Below are 21,060 nucleotides of genomic sequence, written 5' to 3'. Positions count from 1 at the left end.
TTTATTTACATATTTCTATTTATTTACATATATTTATAGGCCGCCTATAATTGCTGAGGTTTGCAGCCTCCAAGTGTGGTGCTCTTTCTCCTTGATCAATCTGGAGCACCTTTCTGTCCAATACCCACAGTGCTTGAAACATTGCTGGTTGCAGAGCTTAGCAACACTGATACTGCTAGTCCTTTGCTGGCAGCCTCTTTCTTTTAACAGCAGCCTCCTGCACTGCATGGACCCACAGGCCAGTTACTTAGCTGGCTCCTCTGCTATCACCTCTGCGGCTCCTGAGAGAAAGCCACTGCAATATGCAGTGATGTGTATGTGTTTGTGTGTCTCCTCTCTCACTACCCAGGAGTCACCACAACCGTTTCCCAACTCCTTCATGTCCAAACTGTAGTATGAAAGACCCTAGATAAGTACCTTCCCAACTCCCACTCCCCTTGCCTTGAAACCCTATCACAGTACAAGTTTACATATATTTTACTCAGTAATAAATCTCACTGAATTCCATGAGTGTTCCTCCAAAATAAGAGTGCATGGCAATGCAGCCCTACTGGCTCCCTTGTAACTGACTCACTAGCCATAGGCGGGAAGAATGTGTAGACTCATTCAAGGCGCAGAGTACGAGGCGTGTGTGGGGTGGGGGAGGCATTTTGCCTTCAAAGGCGTTGGTGTTGCATTTTTACATTTCCCCCGTTTCTGTTTCAAAGGCAGCTGGAGCTTGCCTTAATGGACTTAAAAGTGTATGTACTTTGCAGTTGCAATGTTTCTCAATTTAAAACATTATTTTACATTGAACCTTGGTTCTTTATTTTTTTATCTATGGAGGGGTTTATGTCACTGATAGCTTGGCAGTAAATTAATTTGTATGTATCATTATAAGCTGATGAAAGCAGATGCGTAGGAAAATCTTACATGTCTCAGTGTTTTATTGAAGGCTGAGCGGTGTGTGTGCAGACAAGCAACATTAGGCATCTGGCATCAGAACAGAATGTTAGACTACTTACAAAGACCTTTGGTCTGATCCCACACAGCTGTTACAAAGTTGCTTCCTAAGTTGTATATGAATTATGGGAGGTTCAAACAAATGATATGGATACCCATTAGGAATAATGGAAGTTCTCTAGAGGTATCTGTGGTGGGGATGGATACATTGAATCAGGTTTCCTCAAAATTTTGTTAAGTTTTGCATTTGATTATTCTGTGTTAATTTTAATGTTTAACACTGAATTTTTCCCCCAACATGACTTCCAACCTAAAACAGTGATTAGAATTTTGAGTTGATACAGGTATTCCATGTTATTTAATTTCTATCTAGTAATCATAGAATAGTAGAGTTGGAAGTGGCCAAGTGGCCAAGAAGGCCACCAATTTACACAAGCTCACTCAGATGGCTGTCCAGTTTCTTTTCTAGTGTGGGAAAACCCATGACTTTTCTAGGTAACTAGTTCCACTGTCGAATTGCTCTGACAGTAGGAAACTTTTCCTGATTATCTAGTCTGAATCTGGGTTGTCGCAACTTGAGTTATTATTCCGTGTCCTACACTCTGGCATCAGCAAGATCTTGATCTTCCTCTTTGTGTCAGCCTTCCACGTACTTGTAGAGTGATATCATGGCTCCCCTCAGTCTTTCCTTCTCAAGGCTGAACACACCCAGTTCTCTTAGTCTCTCCTCACAGGACAATGCTTCCAAACCTTGAATCATTTTTGTTGCCCTCCTCTAGACTCTTTCTAATTGTTCTGCATCTTTCTTAAATCCTGGTGCCCAGAACTGGGCACAATATTCTAGATGAGGTCTGACTAGTGAAGAGTAAAGAGGAATTATTACTTCTCATGATTTGGAAGTAGTTGTTTGTTTAAAGTTTTTGAGATTGTTTGATCAGCAACAGCTTTAGAATGGTGAACAATTTAAACAATCTAAAAATAATATACATACAATATATCACAAGGCAGTTACCTTCATCAGAGCACAACATCAATCTACAACAACAATAGACAGTAATAACATATCATACAAGAATAAAACCAAATCACATATGACATATGGATACTTCTATTAATGCATCCCATAATCTGTGACATTTCCATGACGTGGTGCTATGGCATTTCCCTAAAGCAGGTTTGTGATTCTAATAGGGTGGGACATGAAGAGATAAGAAGTATACACACAGAACAATCTCTATAGATGAAATGAGTATTTGAGATTTCTTTCCTCAAAGAGGTATCATAGAGGTATGCTGGGATCATAATCAACTGGACAATGCTCTGTTTATTACTTTTGTCTGACAGCCCAATAACATAAAACCATTAAATACAAAATAAAAATATTAAAATATCAAGCAAGTTGTCTATTAGAATATATAGTATGAAATATTTAAGCACATATTTTAGATAGCTAAAATAATAAAGTTATACCTCTTTTCCTTTCGTATCACCATTTTCAATCCATTCAACAGTAACACTTTCATTATCTTCATTTAGAGATGTTACCATAGCTTCATGTATTCGGCCTGAAAGTGAAGCATTATTTATGATCAAATTATAGTCAAGGAGACTTACAAGAGATTTTAACAGCACACAAACTTCTCTCTCCCCACCCCCCTCCACACACACACCTGCAATGTGGCAGCCCTCCATCCCATGGCAAATGGATGGGGACTGAACATGTCTCTTGCCTTTCTGATCCCTGAGCAATAGAAAGTGAAGCTGACCATTGCTATTGTCAGGGACAGGAGAGAGCAAGCCCTTTGTAGCTGATCCTTCTTTAATCCATAGATGGGGCCAGAATGGTCAACATTTTGCCATGATGTACTTCTTGAAAGGCAGAGAGTGCAACTTTCCAATGACCCTTGATCCCATAAAGATAGAATGTGTGTCTCTACACTCCGCAGTTCTAAGGCAACTGACATAAGCATTCCTTCAACAAGTTGTAAGATTCTCCTGAAACTGCTTTATGGTAATTCCATTATTTCATCCACAGGTACAATGCAAGTTTCATAAAAACAATCAAAAATGTGTCACAAATACTATCATTCCCAAACCACAGACAGCACAGCCCTATGAATGTCTAAAAGCAGATCACACTGTTTTAGTGAGATATATACTCTCTCAAGTAAGTATATATAAATCTGAAGCCTGACCAACAATCTTTTTGACAGGACTCAAAATACCCCACCACTATCACCATTTGTCTTCCAAGTGTAGGAAGAATGATGCTATCGACTGTGGAATGTCAGATAACACAGGAAAACTGAAAACACTCTTACATACAAGCTGAGACTTGGAATCAATGCGTTTCCATAGTGATGCCAATGTGATGGGCAACTCTATGCAAACAATTCAGAGTCAATTGCAAGACCCCCAAACATCTAAAACAGTGGTGCCCAAACACTTTTGAGGTGCCAACCCCTCTCCTCTTGGGTGACAACTCTAGGACCCCCATGCCTCTTTCTTTGTATTAGCTCTTTGCTCTACTACAAGTTTAAAACAACCCATCACCACTCTCCTGGATCCTGCCACTGCCCTGAGGGAGGCGTATCACCCACTTTGAGAATCATTGATCTAAATGGTCTAAAATGATCAGCAGATGTTTTCTTCCTTGCAAGAATCATGATTTTTTCCAGTTAAGGATGGACACAATTTGCAAGAAACACCTGGATTTTATATTTTTAAGAACTAGATAACCAGCCATTTTTTCTTCATCCCACAAGTCACAGGTGCAATCTGAAACTGCCACATCACCAACAGACCCTAATCTGAGTGTCTGCAACCTTCTCCCACATTCCATTGTAAGACTATGGCTAAATGCAGATCCCAACTCTAACATCAGTCACTTTTTGCTTGCCCCCAGCCTCTACCTTTAGCTTTATTCACAACCTAGCCTGAGGAAATGCTCTGAAGATCTCAAAAGCTTGCATGCTATTTGGTGATCTGAGCTGGTCTAATAAAACGTACTACCAAATAAAGATTTTGGTTTATTTTTTTTCTTCCAGAACAGCTCACAACTGCAATTCCCAGAGCTGATGAGATGTGCCACTATTTAATTTGAAAAGCAGCTTGACTTGAAGCTCTGGAACTTAAAAAAAAAAACTCTAAGCACACAGTATTCTTGCCCTCCCACAATCTTCCCTTTGGATTATAGTCAAAAACAGCACCCTTACAACCCAGGCCATGGAATTTATAAGCCACATCCTTCACACACCTATGCTAATCATTTGTGGTGTAATATCGATAAGGTAAAAGAGTGGTAGGAGTGGGATGACAACTATTTCCCATTTTTTAAAGCTTCCTTGCCTGCTTCTTTTAAGGCAGTGCCTACTTGCCACTGGAAATGAGACAGGTGCTATTTGCTGACCTATTCAAGTACATCATGACTCTTGGCTAGGGTTCAATATTATAAGTATGAAAGAGGTGTGGGAGAAAGAGTTGATGGGAAGAAACTGAGAGAGATCAATGACTAAAAGTTTTTAAAAGGGGAAAAATCTTCTTACCCTGTAGGATATATAAATGAATTCTGAACATCTAATCAATAAATGAGGGACTGCAGGTGGCGCAGTGGCTTAACCTGCTGTGCTGCTGGGCTGGTTGATCGAAAGGTTGCCGGTTTGAATATGCACAACAGGGTGAGTTCCCATTGCTCCGTCCCAGCTCCTGCCAACCTTGCAGTTTGAAAGCATGCAAATGCAAGTAGATAAAAAGGTACCACTTCAGTGAGCAGGTAACAGTGTTCCGTTCCGTGCACTTTGGTGTTTAGCCATGCTGGCCACATGACCACGGAGACTGTCTGCAGACAAACACTGGCTCCCTTGGCTAGGAAACGGAGATGAGCACCGCCCCCTAGAGTCAGGCATGACTGGACTTAATGTCAAGGGGAAAGCTTTACCTTTACCTTTTAATCAATAAATACAATTTAGTTATTGGATGTCTTTATCATTTGCAGTGCTTTTTAGCACGGTGCACCAAATGAACATGGATATAAAGCAATTATTTTGCCCAGTTATGTGGAATTTGGTTAATAGTTTGCTCAGTGTTTCTCCTTTTTGAGGGATCTACTCCAACTAAAAGAAGATGCTGTGAACAATGGCTATTACAGAATTACTAATAATACTTCTGGTAGTTTAATTACAAAAATAGTATTAATAATAGCTCATTTTCTTCTTTCAGGTACTGGCTGATAATACCCAACCTTTTTAATAGATTAAGTCAATACCCAAACCAGGCAAGCAAGTATTAAACTCCTATTTGCAATGTAAACAGTTCCCTCTTCTCCTGGGTGTTTCCCCACACTTGAGGGGATTTATAAATCATGAGTTATAAAAGAACTGATGAGGCCAGCAATCACTTTCCTTGTCTGTTTCAGTTCCTTTCTCTGCTTTGCTCTACCTCAGTCAACAATCTCTACTTGGGTGAAAATGTGAACAAAGTGAGTTTTAATGCAGCTTGTGCTCCTCTGCTTCAATGTGAAACTAATTAATGCAGCTACTTCAACTTCTCAGATGGAATCTAATGGATACAAAGTTATCTCCTGCCAATAATACAATTACAGAATTTAGCATACCACACTGAAACAGTGGGAGGTAGCCCTTCCCAGATAGTGACCTATTTTTAAAAGGCTCTGGAGAGTACAACAAAAAGCAAGTGTCAAGGAAGTTATAAGGTAAATGCTTTCAGACTCAAAACTGACAATCTTCTATTAAATACTATTTCTGCCATGGTAGAGTCTTATCTTTAAAAAAATCAATCAGTCCCCTAGCACTTTAGCCATAATGATGTCTTTTCCTACCTGGATCCAAGGGTTAAAAATATATTTCAAAGCCCACTGTAACTGGATCCAAAAGAATACCAGCTTTTGCTCCTGATATCTTGGGGAGGAGAGGTGAAGAGAGGCATGATCCAAACAAGCATATGCATGCTGAACACATTTACACAGTTTGGAGAGGGGGCAGTCTTAAAAAGTGACCTTAGCATGTGAACAGGTTAAAGAAATTCAGAGAAAATGCCATACATACATACATATATGGCAATCCCCCCACCCTTCCCAATACCAACACTGCTCTTTGAATTCAATATATCTTTAGATATAGTTTTGGGATTCTATGGGAACTGTATCTGGATAAGAAAATGGAATGGAAGAACAGACAAATTAGGGTAGTAAAATCAAAGTAAAACTGGGCTATTATTCTAGCTAAGCACGCTTCATGACTAAAGAAGTATAACAGAATTATAGTTTTAATCATGCTCTAGGTGCATACTGTAAGTCTTACCCATGAGCCTGTAGGGCATAGATGGTGATACACATTCCCCAGAGGAATCAAAACATTTCAAAAAATTTCCTCTTGTGGTAAAAACCACAACCAGGCTCCAAAATATTTGTTGTTCTGCCCTCAAGGTAATTAGAGGAAAAACTAAACAAGCAACATATATTCAAATGTGTTGCTCTGGTTTTTCCTGGGGCAATGCAACTCTTATCCTAGCAGAAGCCAAAACTTAAACAACTGGTAGCTAGCAGTTCCTGAAGGAACCACAAAAGAACTGAAACACTTATTTCCAGAACGAGGCAGATCAGTGAAGTTTGCAGCAGGGAGCTATGCTGACTGTCCCATTCCAGAAACAAGTGATTTGGTTTGTTTAGCATTTGGTATAGGATGAGCTATGCTAGCTTCCTTTTCTGCTAGCAGTGGCATGTGGCAATACTGGATGCTGCCCCAAAATACGTTTTGACATTTTTATAACGCAAGCTTTACAAAATATATTTCATTATGCTTTTTCCTCAATCAGAAGGGAGATAGAGTCACACAACCTTACCAAGCATATAAATGAGATTCAATTGCAAATGTATAAACTTCAAATTCCAGAGACTTTCCAGAGACCAGGTGAATGATGCCAGCTACTTTGGACTATATGCTTGGATGACTGTAATTAAATAAACAATATTTTAAATACAAGTAATTTGAGGAATGATGAATCTACTTGGTGTAATAGATAAAAATGTCTCTCACGAATTCTTCAGAAGAATTAATCCACTCTTACTAATGTGACAGTATTTAAAACAATGATTCTTTATTCATTTGGAAATTCATTCAAAAGTGGCAGCTTCTGGCATTAAAACATAAAGCACAAGATTTTAAACACTATTACACTAGAACAGTTAAAAAATAAATACCTAGCAGGACTGCTCATATTTGAGTCTCATTTTTCTTAGTTTCCCTTTATGCCTGGAACTGCATCCCAGACTACCCTATGATGCAAGCTCTCTTACTTCCTACCAACTGCAACTTTAACAGTAGATGGGAGTTAAGACACATAGTAACACCAACAGATTACTTCCTTCAAACTGAGGAGCCAAACCTTAAATCCTCCAATCTGACTATTCAGGACCCCTTGAGCAATCCAGGAGGGCAAACCTCTCACTCCTGTCAACTTCCATTGACAGTTCAATAAAATATCCATCAAAAGGCAAAAGCCACCAATAGGCAAAGAATAATTTAAAGGAAAACATTCCCCCTGCCCAACACTCTATATAAAAATTGGCTACTAAGCCTGCTACAAAGGCCACTCTTTATTGGAACATTGTTTGTTCTTTAGTCACGAAGTTGTGTTCAACTCTGCAACCCCATGGACAACATTCCTCCAGGTTCTCCTGAACTCCACCATCCCCCAGAGTCTACTCAGCCCCACACCCACCCCAGTGACCCCATCCAACCAGCTCAATTTCTGCTGTTCCCTTCTCTTTTTGCCTTCAATTGTTCCCATTTACTGGGCCATTAGCACTGCTCAACTATCTGTTACTTGTACTAGTTTTAACATGTACTGAACTTAGATGCAGATACAAAAGTAAGTTTATTCAATTGATGTTACTGATGTCTAAGGCTCCAAACCAACTGGAACCAATGTAGCACAGTGGTTAGAGTATTAAACCAGGAACTGGGAGATCCAGATCTTAATCAACCACAAAGCCCACTGTGTTACTTTGGGCCAGTCACTGACTCTCAACCTAATGTACCTTATATGATTGTTGTGAGGATAAAATTGAGAAGGATATGTAAACTGCTTTGAGTTCCTCGAAAAGAAGCAGAAATGGATGCAAGTATTATAAATTAAATAAACTATATCATAAGCAATAGCAAAAAGAACTCTCCAAATACAATACTACTACTACAATTAACAAGACAATGCTTGAAAAAAGTCATCATCCCCACCTTACTAGTGATAAATACTACTGAATGAAGAAGATGCCAAGAAAGATACTTGGGTATAAATCCCCACTGAGTCTTCAAAAGCCAGCTGTTATTGCTCAATCAAACTTGCCTCACAAGATTATAGAGTGAGAAAAGAATGTATGCATGCTATCCAGAGTTCCTTAAATGCAACTGGTTGCATACAGGGGAAAAAGGAAACTGAACCAGTTGGATATTCAATCTGATCCAGCACAGCTTACCATATTTTTTGCTCTATAAGACGCACCTGACCATAAGATGCACCTAGATTTTAGAAGAGGGATCCATGGAAAGCTTCCTGATAATCACAGGCACATTCCCCATCACTTCCCCATGGGCTTCATTAAAAGACGGGTTGCCATTTGAAAACACACACCGACCTGTGATTAACAGCTCTCACCTGCGCCGGAGGAGGGGGGTGGAGCAGGGCGCGCCGAGTGCATGCCGGCCAAGTGTGGTGCAGCCAGGCCAGCAGCATGCTGGCGGTGGTCTTCCGGGCGGCACAGCGGCGACGGCAGGTCTTCCCGGGCAGTGGGGGTGAGCAGTCCATGCCGGCGGGTTAAAGCCTGCGGCTCCTCCTCCTCCACGGCAGGTCTTCCCGAGTGGTGGGGGTGAGCAGTCCGTCTCTCCGTGTGGCAGACGGGTTAAAGCCCGCAGCTCCTCCTCCTCCGCACCGCTCCCCCTGAGCTGCTGAGTGCGTGCCGGCCAGGTGGTGCCACGTGGTGCAGCTCGGCCGGCAGCGTGCCGGCGGTGGTCTCCTGGGCGGCGTGGCAGCAGCAGGTCTTCCCGGGCGGTGGGGGTGAGCAGTCCGTCTCTCCGTGCGGCCAGCGGGTTAAAGCCCGCAGCTCCTCCTCCTCCGCGGCAGGTCTTCCCGGGTGGTGGGGGTGAGCAGTCCATCTCTCCATGCGGCCAGCAAGTTAAAGCCCACAGCTCCTCCTCCTCCGCACTGCTCCCCCTGAGTGGCAGAGCTCTCACCTGCACCGGAGGGGGGACGGAGCAGTGCACACTGAGCGCGTGCCGGCCAGGTGGTGCCATGTGGTGCAGGCAGGCCAGCAGCATCCCGGGCGTCGGGCACACACACATTCGCTCTGTAAGATGCACAGGCATTTCCCCTTACATTTGAGGGGGGGAAAAGTGCGTCTTATAGAGTGAAAAAATACGGTATCTTGTTTATTTTATGTAATAAGGTCTGACAACCCAAAGGAAATAAAAATGCAGATTTCAAATTGGTTCTGATTGAGAATGATGTCCTTGCTTTTCACCAAAGTTACACAGGGGAATAAATAATTACCTACACACAAACAATATCACAGAACTTTGTATGAGATATACTGTTAAAGGTAGAGTTGCTACCCTAACCTTAATCCTCTACTATATTCCAAAAGACCTGAGAATCCTGAATATTTAGCAAGTCCATTTTTACCTGTATTCCAGTAATGAGGTTTCAAATGATTGCTTTCATGCACTCAAATGGTTTTATCCACGGATTGTTTTCCAACAATTTGCTCAATTCTTCCTTCCTACAATTTCATACCTGCACACCTTGTTATTCTTCTGACATCTTGTGAACAGTTCTTTCCATTCTTTCTATTGACAAGCTTTAAGCTTCCAGCATTTGCAATAGCACTGAGCTTAATGTTCCCATTAACACTTTCAACATAAAAAAGTAATATTGAGAATGACTCAAAGCATTTTCCAAAAGACACTGCCCCACCCCCTCACCAGCTTGCTTGCTCTTTCTTTTTGTTTTTGTGCTTTTTATTAATGTTTGCAAGCCTAGCATTATTTTTTCTTCAAAATGAACACTTCTTCGTACTAACAGTGATGAATTGCAGCTAATCAGATTTGGTTACATAACATCACCAGAGGTGAAAAAGCTAGTTTACAGTGAGGATAATTTCTGAAAAATAGAAGGACACAAAAGCTGCAGTCATCAACCTACACATATTGCTTCTGTAGCAGTGCCATGGCACATGATACCTGAAGGTTTCAACAAGACATGCCTTGCTTCAACAGCATCATGTATTAAAAGTTCTCCAAAAAGATCACCTCTGGAAGATCATCAAAAGAGAAGGTAAACGTTTACAAAATGTCTCCATCTAACCTAATTAAGACTCAGCCCAAATTTGCCACATCCTACACTTTTGCTCTCCACCTCTAGCTATACATATTATCTTGACTATTTATTATAACCACAAAGTCTGCCCTTGTTTACTTTGTAAGATTACATATTGTATGAATCAGATAACATGGACATGAAATAAAAACTAATTTCAAGCTTAGGCCATAATATACGTACTGCTAATTATCAGCACTTCGATCTAACACATTGTTTAATTATATATCTGTATGGTAATCTAGTCCTTTCAATACTCTGCCACCAGAAAATTCTCTATGCCCACAAATACACAGTAACAAAAGGCTGTTTGCTACAGATAAGGATTCTGAGGTTGATCACTTGTCCTGCTATTCATACACCAGAGAATATTCCATGAAAAATCCTAGATGATTCCAAGCTAAAATGGGAAAGTAAGAGAGCCTAGTTTTAAAGGAGAGCTTTGATCTAGTGGGCAATAGGGAACCCTGGTGATAAGGAAAGCACAAACTAGATACTGTCATCCCTGGAGGTAAACTATACAGGAAGGCCAGGGAAAGGCATACTGGAGAAGGTGTTGCCCTGTATGTCAAGGAAGGCATAGAGTCCAGCCATCTTAATAATCTAAAATGTGCAGATACCTCAACAGAATGGTTGTGCTGACAATACTAGGCTCCAAAACTGATTTAGTCATAAGCATATGCTATCAAAACAAAATGCTCAGGGTTGTCTAAATATAGAAAATGAAATCAGGGAGACCTCCAAACAAGGCGGAGTTGTAAAAAATGTAAGTATTCAATTACCCCCACAATGACTAGATACCAAGTCTAAGTCAACACCATGTTTAACAAGCAAGGTCAAGGAAGCTATTTATTTATTTAAAAAAAATTCAATACCATACCAGGATGGTTTACAACAAGCTATTAGAGGAAAGGTTTCCTTCAGAAAATAGAAGTCTTGCTCAAATGAGGAAAACCAAAGGGAGCATGAACTTTCACAAAGGAGATGTAAGCAGACAAGAAGAGATGTAAAACAGCAGTTTTGGGAACATCTCACTAATATCAGGGTCACTATTTTTTAATATCTCAGAAGCAGGATACTAGCTAGGAATGCAGTTGGACCATTTGACAACACTGGAATTAAAGATGTACTAAAGAAGGATAAGGAGACTGTGGGAAAACTATATGAATTCTTTTGTCTTACTGCAGAAATATAGGACAGATGCCTGTGCTTGAACTCTTGCTTTCAGGAAGGAAGTCTGAGTGACTGAGGTAAATAGTGCTATAAAAGATGAACTTCTCAACTTACTGGCAAATTTAGAGTTATTAAATCTCCCAATTTCAGATTCTATCCATCATAGAGTTCTTAAAGAATGCAAATCTGAAATGCCTGATCATCGTATAGATCAGTCCATGTATTAGAGGACTTGAGAACAGTCAATGTAATGGCAATTTTTGAAAAAAGGTTCAAGAGGGGATCTACAAAATTACATGCTCATTAGTTTAACATGCACTTTGGATAAATAAGCATTTACATGGAAAAACCAAGTCTTATTCCATTAACCTTTTAGAGCTCTTTGAAGTTTCAATAAACATGTGGATGGGGTGAGCCAGTAAATATTGTACAGCTGCACTTCCAAAAGGCTCTGGACAAAGTCCACACCAAAGATTCCAGAGCAACTTTAGCACTCATGGAATAAAATGGGAAGTCCTCTTATGGATCAGTAACCAGTTAAACAACAGAAAGCATAAGAGTACATATAAATGGTAAAGTCTTCCAATGGAGGGATGTAAAGTGTAGGTCCCACCAGTGACTATACTGGGAGTGATGCTTTTCAAATTATTCATAAATGATCTGGTATTAGGAATCAGCAGTAAAATGGCCAAGTTTATTAACAACACCAAATTATTCAGGATAGTTAAAACAAACAAGGATTACAAGCAGCTCCAAACCAATCTCTCCAAACTGGGATAATGGACATCAAAAAGACAGAGGTGGTTCAGTGCAGTAACAGATGTAGAATGATACAGAAAATCAAAACTTTACATATGCACTGATGGGATCTAAGCTAATGGTGACTAATGGAGAGATCTTAGCATTGTGATGGGCATCTTGATGAAAATGCAAACCCAGAGTGTGACAGCCGTGCAAAAGGCAAATTCTATATTGGACAAAATTAGGAAAAGAAACTATATCATATTTGCCTTAGAATATTGTATACTGTTCTGGTCACATAAAGAAAGGGTTGTTGATTTGGGAAACGTGCAACTAAAATGATAAAAAGGCTGGAGCTATTTTCCCTATGAGGAAAGGTTAAGGTTGCTTAGCTTACAAAAAAGCAAAAAAGAAGATCCATAAGAAAGTCGTACAAAATCACCCATAGGGTGGAAAAAGTGGAAAGGGAGATATCTTTCTCCTCTCATAAAACTAGAAATTAGGGTCATCCCACAAAGCTGATTGGACAGATTTCAGGACAGATACAAGGAAGTAGTTGTTCACACACTGCATAGTTAAATTATGGGATTCACTTCTACAAGATGTAGTGATAGGCAGCTTTAAAAGGAGATTGAGCAAATCAATGGAGGAGCCTATCAAGAATGACTCTATGATACTTCCAGTATATCCCTATAGCCCAGTTGCTGGGAAACCTGGGCAGCAAGGTGTTGTTGTACTCATACCTTGCTTGTGGGTTTCCTAAGGCCATATGCTAAGGGCAGCTGCTTTGGCACTGTATGAACAGAATGCTGGATTAGATCCTTGGTCTGTCCCAGCAATACTCTTATATTCTTCTTAGCTGGTCTTCTATCACAATCCTTTTCCTTCCACCTTCTCTATCACACTTACTCTTAGAATAGCCAGTACGGAACTAATGATACTCTACACTTGGCTGTGTTAGAAACACTGCTGGTAGGCATTACCCTTCAAGATAGAAAACTGATCTATCTCCAAAGAAAATATCTAATAAACAGTACGGTTCCAAACTTGTTTCAACTAATATTAATAATTATTAGGAAGACACACCTTCCTGGATACAGCTTTCTTCAACACAAATTTGTATCCTGAAAGCAGGGTACAGGATTTTACCCTTCTCCTTTGCAGGAAGGGAAACAAAAACAGCTTGGCAACCAGCCTTCAGACTTTAAAGGCTAGTGGCTATTTTTAAATAACTACATACTTATTGATTCATCTAGTTGCATGTAGGCAACATTTACGCATTACATGAATGTGTAAAACTGCTTTATACTAACCAGGTCAGGCTCTAGTCATTCTAACTCAATATTGCCTACCCTGGCTGCATTTGTATGCCATGCTAAACCATGGGATACTCTAACATATACAAGAAGGAACAAGCTGAGCTTCAAGCCTGAGTGCTCCTTGCTTCTGCATGGCTGGGAGTAGTTCAGAAGTTTTTCTCTTAGCTAACCACAGTTTGTCATATTTGCTGCAGCAACAAACTGTGGCTGACATTAACTATGTCTAGTATCAAACAAGCTAATTGCATACTGCAATTTAGGAAGCTATAACCATAATGAATGTTACTCAGAATTCCAGTCAGAATGACACAACAAATGGTGATTAAATGAAAGAGGGAACAGAAGCTTCCTAACAATTCCTCTTAAACGAACAGTAGGAGTAGAGAGAATGGGGAGCATGAAAGTCCAAAACTCTCTGAAGCTTTTTCCTGCTCATTCACATCACACTAAACCATGGTTTTCTATGACTGAGGAACAGCCACTGACTAGCACTATCTTTCCAGAGTAACAGACAAGGTTTTTTGTGAGTCCCACTATTAGAAGTCCACCTATCAGATGATTATCAGTAATGTACTTCAGACATTCTACATGCAAAATCACTGAGCAATGGCCCCTCAACTTGGCACAGGCTATTGGTAAGCCTTCCTCCAGTGAGTTGGGTGGGAAATATTCTTCTAATTATTCCACAGAAAGTTTCCTACTTTCAGAAATGCATTGAGAAAAATGTTTAGTAACATGACACACACAATTGGGCAACAAAAAAGAAAGTTAGGCAAATCTAAAACTCAAACTTGTAATTAACTTTTTTTTAAAGTGACTAGGCCTTAAGTCATTTACTAACAGTTTTCAGCACCTTCATTTTTTCCCATTTGGAGGCAATCCTAAGCACACCTACTAGAGGAATTAAGATCCACTGAACTCAATGAGACTCATCTCTAAGTAAACATGCATAATAAGGCTGTTGTATTACATCTAACTAATATAAAGAAAATGTACACTATGGAGTTGCTATGCTTTAAAATATGTTTGAGTATTCCAAGAACAATAATTCTAAAATAAAGCTTGGAATTTGTTTGAATATGACATTTAAACCCACACTACAGAAAAAAGGCCTATAACTTCCAGCATGCCCCAACCAGAAATAAGCCCTACAGAATTCAGTAAGATTTATTCCCATAGAAGTACATATAGGACAACAATCAGTGACTGTTTTAAAAAGCATCTTCACCATATTTTATTGACAGTTATGTTGCATTTTCTCTCGAAAACACTATCAAGGCAGTTCAAACAATTTTAACTAACTGGAATATTTTAAAATGTAATAAAAATAAGTAATCAAAGAAGCATTGGAAATAAGAGGATATAAATTCAACCAACAAAACAGGCTTTGCTTACAAGTACCAATTACAACACTTAATTTAAACAAATTTCTATCTATTAGAGAGTGGGGCAATTTTCATTTGATTCTGATTTTTAAGCAACACCATGTAACTGAAGCTTTGAAGACTATACTGTTATCCTTCAGACTTGTTTGAAATTTGTAATTCATATCTCAGGTCAAAATTATTTAGAAAAATATATATATTAGAGAAAGTTGCATACCACACACAGGGTTATGTACAAACCTAATGTGAATTTTCAGACATCCATGCATTGATGGGGTTTCTGTACATAGAAACTGTAGGTGAAAGTAGTGAAGTGCAGAGACTGCAGCATCACACCGGCAACCATGTGATGCTCTTACCTTCAGGTAGTTCACATACAAATTGAAGCCATAATGTAGTATGTACCACTCCAGAGAAAAAATTAGTCATAAATGATTATTTTTAGTCAAATACTAGCAGCAAACTTGTTCTAACGCTTTAACATAACTATGTTTCAAATTTAAATGTTTTCAAACTCTCAATAAACATAAGGGGAAAAGGCATATCTCAAGGTATTGCCCAGTGCCTGAAACTGCCACTCTCATTACCCAGAAGGTGTATATGTATTATCTACATAAGAATAAAGGAGAATAGCATCAAATCTAGACCCCATGCTTACTAAGAGAATGGTAGGTGGGAGATGCTTTAAGGTCATTTGATTTTTTAAAACATATCATTGATTGCCATTTTGATGCCTACATGTTTGAAGCCTGCAGCATCAGTGACAGTCTCTCAGCAGCAACTTCCCTAACCTTCCCATAGTTTTGCAGATACTGAAGTCTATAGCCAAGAAAGAAAGGTCAAGGAACAGAATCATATGTTCTTCCTGCTGTGGGGAAGACCCTTCCCTTGGGAAGCTATGGGATGCACTATGGCAGGGACCATGCCTAGGAGTGTGTGATTTCATTCAGACATGGTAGCACAATTCATCTAACTCTGACAGCCGCATAGGTTTTCCTGAAGGTTTTGCTGTATCAAATTATGGGCTATTCCATTGCTTGGAAATCCAAGTCCATGTGCATTGATATGATGAACATACACAAAAGTTACTACACATGTTTGTTTGTTTTTTTTTTGTTTTTTTTGGAATGTCTTCCTAATTAGTGGACTAAGCTACAAAATAAGATTCTTCCAAATAATAAATAAGTATGTGAACATATCACATTTTGATTGCTTAGAAATGCACCCCTGGTACATAAATGCTGGAGCTTTTTCTCATTTCACTTAGCTACCTGGAAGTACACAGCAATAGAAAGTAATAATGTGATACACATGAAACACCAACAGTTCCTATAACTCTGGAGGGCTGAGATAAGCTTACCAAGAGGTGACAGGTAAATATACTGAAGTTTATACAGCGACAGGTAGGTTATGTTGTGTCACCAATCAGTCTCTGCTGGAAATACAAGTGATTTATTCTCAATAATCCAAAATCTTCAAAAGATGACAACTGCCCAACCGAGTCCAAGAAGCAAAGTAAAGCCTGCAGATCAGTACTTTCACTCAGAGTTGAAGCCAACTGGATATGCAAAAAGGCCTGCCACATACTAAAGAATCACAGATACTCCAATAAGACATGTTTTAAAAGTGAACAGAACACTGCAAGGTTTACCCATGGCAGGGCCTCCCTTCTCAATAGATACTGATGAACAGTGACTTCATGCTCAATTCATAACTGAGCAAGTGTTTTCCATCAGTTCTTAAGTTACTTGTTTGAGTACAATCTATGTTCTTACTTAAGCAGCTTACTTCAGGTCTAGCCTTATCATTGATTTTTCAGTTTGGACTCAAAGATGGGGTGAACCCACTTGATATTTTCAGATGCTTAAAAGGAAGTTGGGTTGCCAACTTGGCAATCCAACTGAGCCAAATCACTGTCTACAATGCTTACATACCCAGGTATGAAACGAGACTTGAAATGCTCACTGAGAGGTGGAAGAAATTCCAAACCAGGAGGTGGAAAAATACAGAAAACAATCACTATGTAATTTATGTTCATGACACAGTCCATCTTTCAGAGCACCTAGGCACTGCACACAGATGTGTGCCATATTTCAGTGACCACATTTTGAAAAGGAAAACTACTTCCAGATTGCTATCAGAATTGAAAAAGCAGGAGTGGGAGGGGGGAAGAGATAATGAAAGCTTAACACTTTCCTTGCCCATTAGTTCTCCATAACAATTCTCCAAACCATTCCAAATTACTTATTTCTGAATTACAAATGTGAACAAATATGCATGTAGTAACCTAGAGAAATGTAGAAAACCATTTGTGGGGCAATCTGAATCAAAGCATTGCAGGCCTCTCCCATTATCTCAAGCACACTTCTGGAAGTGGCTTTTCCTGCTGAAAAGGAGCTACCAGATAATAATAAGCATATCTACATGTAATACATATTTTGACCTGAACCTTCTTTATGTTTTAAGGCCAGACACTGAAGAGTGCAGCAAGTGAGTACCGTGTTTACTTGTTATACGATATACTCATTTGGTGGCATACACATGCTGAGAGAATGACACCTGCTACCCACCCCATGAAAAAATGACTGGCAATTTGAATTCCTGAACTACATAACACAGAGTTCAATTCTTTAATTTTCTTAAGTAGTCAATTTCCACAATGCCTCTACCCTATACATTCTGTATTACTAGAAGCTGTTTATTTTAAAATATGTTATATACTGTATTTTTTGGGATGTTGTAACAAAGCTGTAGATTTTTTAAAAACATACACTCTACTACTCTTTAGATGTATTACACATAAATGTAATAAAATGTCAAATGACTGAAAAGTTGCAAGTCACAGTTCTAAAAGATGCAAGACACAGCATCTATAATGTCCTCACTAAAAGTTAAGCTAACCAACTCTCCTATATCACAGAAGTTCAACTTTATATTAAGTCCACTGACAACTATGTCAACCCACAGTAAATCATTCGGCCAGGATACATTAGATAAGAGAGAGAGAAAGAATGCACGTAAGTCTGGGCTGAATATGAGTTGGCACTGAATTGCAGTTTGTCATTCTGTGTGAATCCTTCCTTATGGTTTATTTGAGAGTTACTAATTATGAACAAGCCAAAATTCACAATCTAGCAATAAACCGTGAGTTCTCTTCCTGGATTGTTTGTGGTTAACAAAGTTAACCCAAAGTGCAGGGTTTGTATGTAATGACAATGCATGTTTCAATGTCAACTGTACTCAACCCATATTCTGGGTTGTTGTTACATGCAACCCTGGCTAGTGATTACAGCAATTTTAAATCTCAGTCAGAAAAATGCTATTAAAAATACTAAGCATTTAGTGGAAGAATAAAAATGTTTATGCAGATCCCTGTATTCACAAAAGCAGTATCGCTATACTGCTTTTATCTAGCAAAAATATTACACCCTTGGGATTATAAATATATTGATATCTATCATGGGTTAAGAATGGGATAGAATTTTATTATTTGGATGGGAGGGGGAAAGAATCTAACTTTGGCCACAATCTAAAGAACCATTTAATTATTTCTGTGAACCAAACCAGGTTTTAGACTTTTTTTTATTTCCAGTGGCAACCATCCTGTCAATCTCCTTTCAAAACAGAATATTTCAAAGGAGTTGGTGATGCAGCAAGTTACTAAGAACAAGTGTCCCCCATGATACAGTATAGTTAGATAATAGATTTTGTAAAGCTTATCAATTTACATTATCTTAAAATCTAGACCTTTAACTAATTAGAAGAAGCAAAAAGCCCCTCTCCAAGCAGGAAATTCATTTTCAAAGCCTCTCCTTCCTCCCCCACTAGAGAAGGGATTCAGAAGAACAGAAAGCAAACAGTTCCAAAGCAGAAACAATTTCTACTCAGTTAGAATACTCAATTTCCCTGCCTGTCTTATTATTCCACTTCTATCCTATGTGGCAACAAAGGCCTTTTGGACAACAAGAGCCTCAATTTTTACTTCTGCTGAACTACAAAACTGGCCACTGAGGCTACCCGCTCTCTAACAGTTTCATTACGCTACATATACTTGCAGCTCTAATGCTACAATATAAAGCAAAGTCCTTAAAGTGTAATTTACAAGAACCAAAAAGCGAAATGCAATTAACAATATTATGTGCTCCTTCCTCCATTAAATCCTTTAATATCTGATATATGCCTGCATTTCACAAAAAATTCAGCACTGCTGGATGGATGTCCTTCCAGAGAGAATCCAAAGCTCACCTCACTATCACCAAAGCCAGCTACAAATAGCAGATTACACCTTCCACCCTCCCTCCCTTATTACCCAGCAACAGAGATGGGCCTTTTGCTTCACTCCACTTGCAACATCCAATACAGTGCATTCATACTATCCAAGGGTAATTGATCCAAGGCTGTACACGCCTACCACTTCATCTGCATCTATAGGAAGCACCACACATGCTGCTGCCAGGAAACACAGGACAAAAATGGGAAATACTGAATCAACAGAGGAACTCCATTCCTTGCTGGAATAAAGGGTTTGTGGGGGGGGGGGGAGAAGCAACACAAACATCCGGGTGTTACGGGGGAATCTATTAGTTTGACATGCCATGACAAGATTTTGTTGGATAACTGGGAAGAGGAAGAACTAAAGCTTACTTGGTGATACTGCATTTAGCCCTTTATTGTAAATTAATCTGATACCCATTTGGATTTCAGAGAACATGTTGTAAAGGGAACACTCGACAGGTTTCCTTCGCGCATTTGTTGAGGGAAGAGCAGGAAGAAAAGCCTATTCTCCTTGTCCTTTCATAAAAAATCGAGCCAACCACTCTCCCTTGTACACCAGAACACGTCCATTCACCCTTCTTTCGCCTCACATATTAAAGAGCTCTGTCACCTCACCCTCCCAATCCCTTGCCCTAACTTATGAACCTCTCTCCCACACGAAACTAACCCGTCCCGCACCCCCACCCATACTACTCCTGTCGCACAACACACCGACACAGAAACGTACACACGAATCCATCAACCCCCAAGACCCCCCCACTCCGGCCTTCTAAGCCCGAGGGTCACGCCCTTCCCGTCACTCCCTCCATCCTGGTGGCAGCCCACCGCTTCCCAACCACGACGCCCTATGCCTTCCCCACCCCACCGATCCCTGGTGCGCACACACGCACACCCCCTTCATTCCTCCTTCTTCCTCCTCGCCCTCCCTTCCCCACAACACTGCAGCAACCTCCCACCCTGCCCGTCTCCAGCGGCGACGGTGCATGTCTGCCTCTCCGTGTCCCTCACCGCCCCATTCCCTCCCTCCCTATCTCCAAGCACCACCACAGGAGGCGACACAAAAAGCTCCTTAACGACAGCGGCCGACGCCACAGGCCCCCTCCGACGCTTCCGCCCCCCGCCCGCCCCACTTGGATCCTCCGCGGGCCCCGCGTGCACAATGGGCCCCGGCAGCGCGGCTCCTCCCCGCCCTGTGAGCAGGAGGAGGAAGATGAAGCTCCTGCGATCCCGCCATCCCACAGCCCTTCCCAGCCAGCCAGCAGCCAGCCATCTCTCCATCCCTCCCCTTCTCTTTCTGCTCCCTCCTCGGGCTCACCATCGCTGCGCTTGATCTCCACATAGATCCCTATCTGGATCTTGCCGAAGTTGGCCGTTGCCATCGCGTCATAGAGGGGGAGGGGGAGGGGAGAAAGAGAGAAGAAGAGACTCTGATCGGGGCGCAGCCGGCTGAAGGAGAGGGAATGGGGGGGGCGAAGCTTGAGCGCGGCGGCGGCAACGGCAGTTTCTACGGGAAAAGGGGGAGGGGAAAGGGAGGAGGAGAGAAAAAGGCGCCGGCCGGATACAACAGTCGCCGGGAGCCGCTGCGGCTGCGCACACAATGGAGGCGTCACGGCAGGACCGGCTGAAGCGGTGGGAGGAGGAGCAGCAGGAGCGGCCGCAGGAGCAGGCGGCGTGTCTCCGGAGTTTGGCGTGAGGCGCCGCCGCCGCCTCCTCCTCGTACCCGCGGGCGGGGTTCGCTCCTTTGCGCCTCAGCTGCTGGGGGGGCGCGGCGGGCGGCGGCGTCCGTCAGTTAACGCTTCCCTGCCAGCTCCGCCGGAGCCTTTCGGCGCTGGGCCAGG

General features: G+C 40.9%; 1 protein-coding gene across 4 annotated transcripts in view; it reads right to left on the bottom strand.

Annotated features, from left to right (window-relative positions):
• Nucleotides 1–20,785, bottom strand: part of KIF2A (kinesin family member 2A) — a 62,072-nt gene extending 41,287 nt beyond the window's left edge. The window contains exons 1-3 of one of the 4 annotated variants that reach the window (XM_044446002.1): nt 20,538–20,782; nt 6,802–6,909; nt 2,413–2,507 (exon numbers count right to left, since the gene is read on the bottom strand). In XM_044446002.1, coding sequence (XP_044301937.1) covers nt 2,413–2,507; nt 6,802–6,808 — 102 coding nt within the window. In that variant the 5' untranslated portion in view covers nt 6,809–6,909; nt 20,538–20,782. Of the gene's footprint in view, nt 1–2,412; nt 2,508–6,801; nt 6,910–20,537 lie in introns of all 4 variants that reach the window. The other 3 variants (XM_044446004.1, XM_044446001.1, XM_044446000.1) reach the window with 3 other exon arrangements.
• Nucleotides 20,786–21,060: the final 275 nt, after the last annotated feature.

The sequence above is a fragment of the Varanus komodoensis genome, unplaced genomic scaffold, assembly GCF_004798865.1.
Source record: "Varanus komodoensis strain SLA01 unplaced genomic scaffold, ASM479886v1 scaffold5, whole genome shotgun sequence".
NCBI lineage: Eukaryota > Metazoa > Chordata > Lepidosauria > Squamata > Varanidae > Varanus > Varanus komodoensis.
Note: the sequence above shows the minus strand (reverse complement) of the source record. Positions and strands in the feature narration are given on the sequence as shown.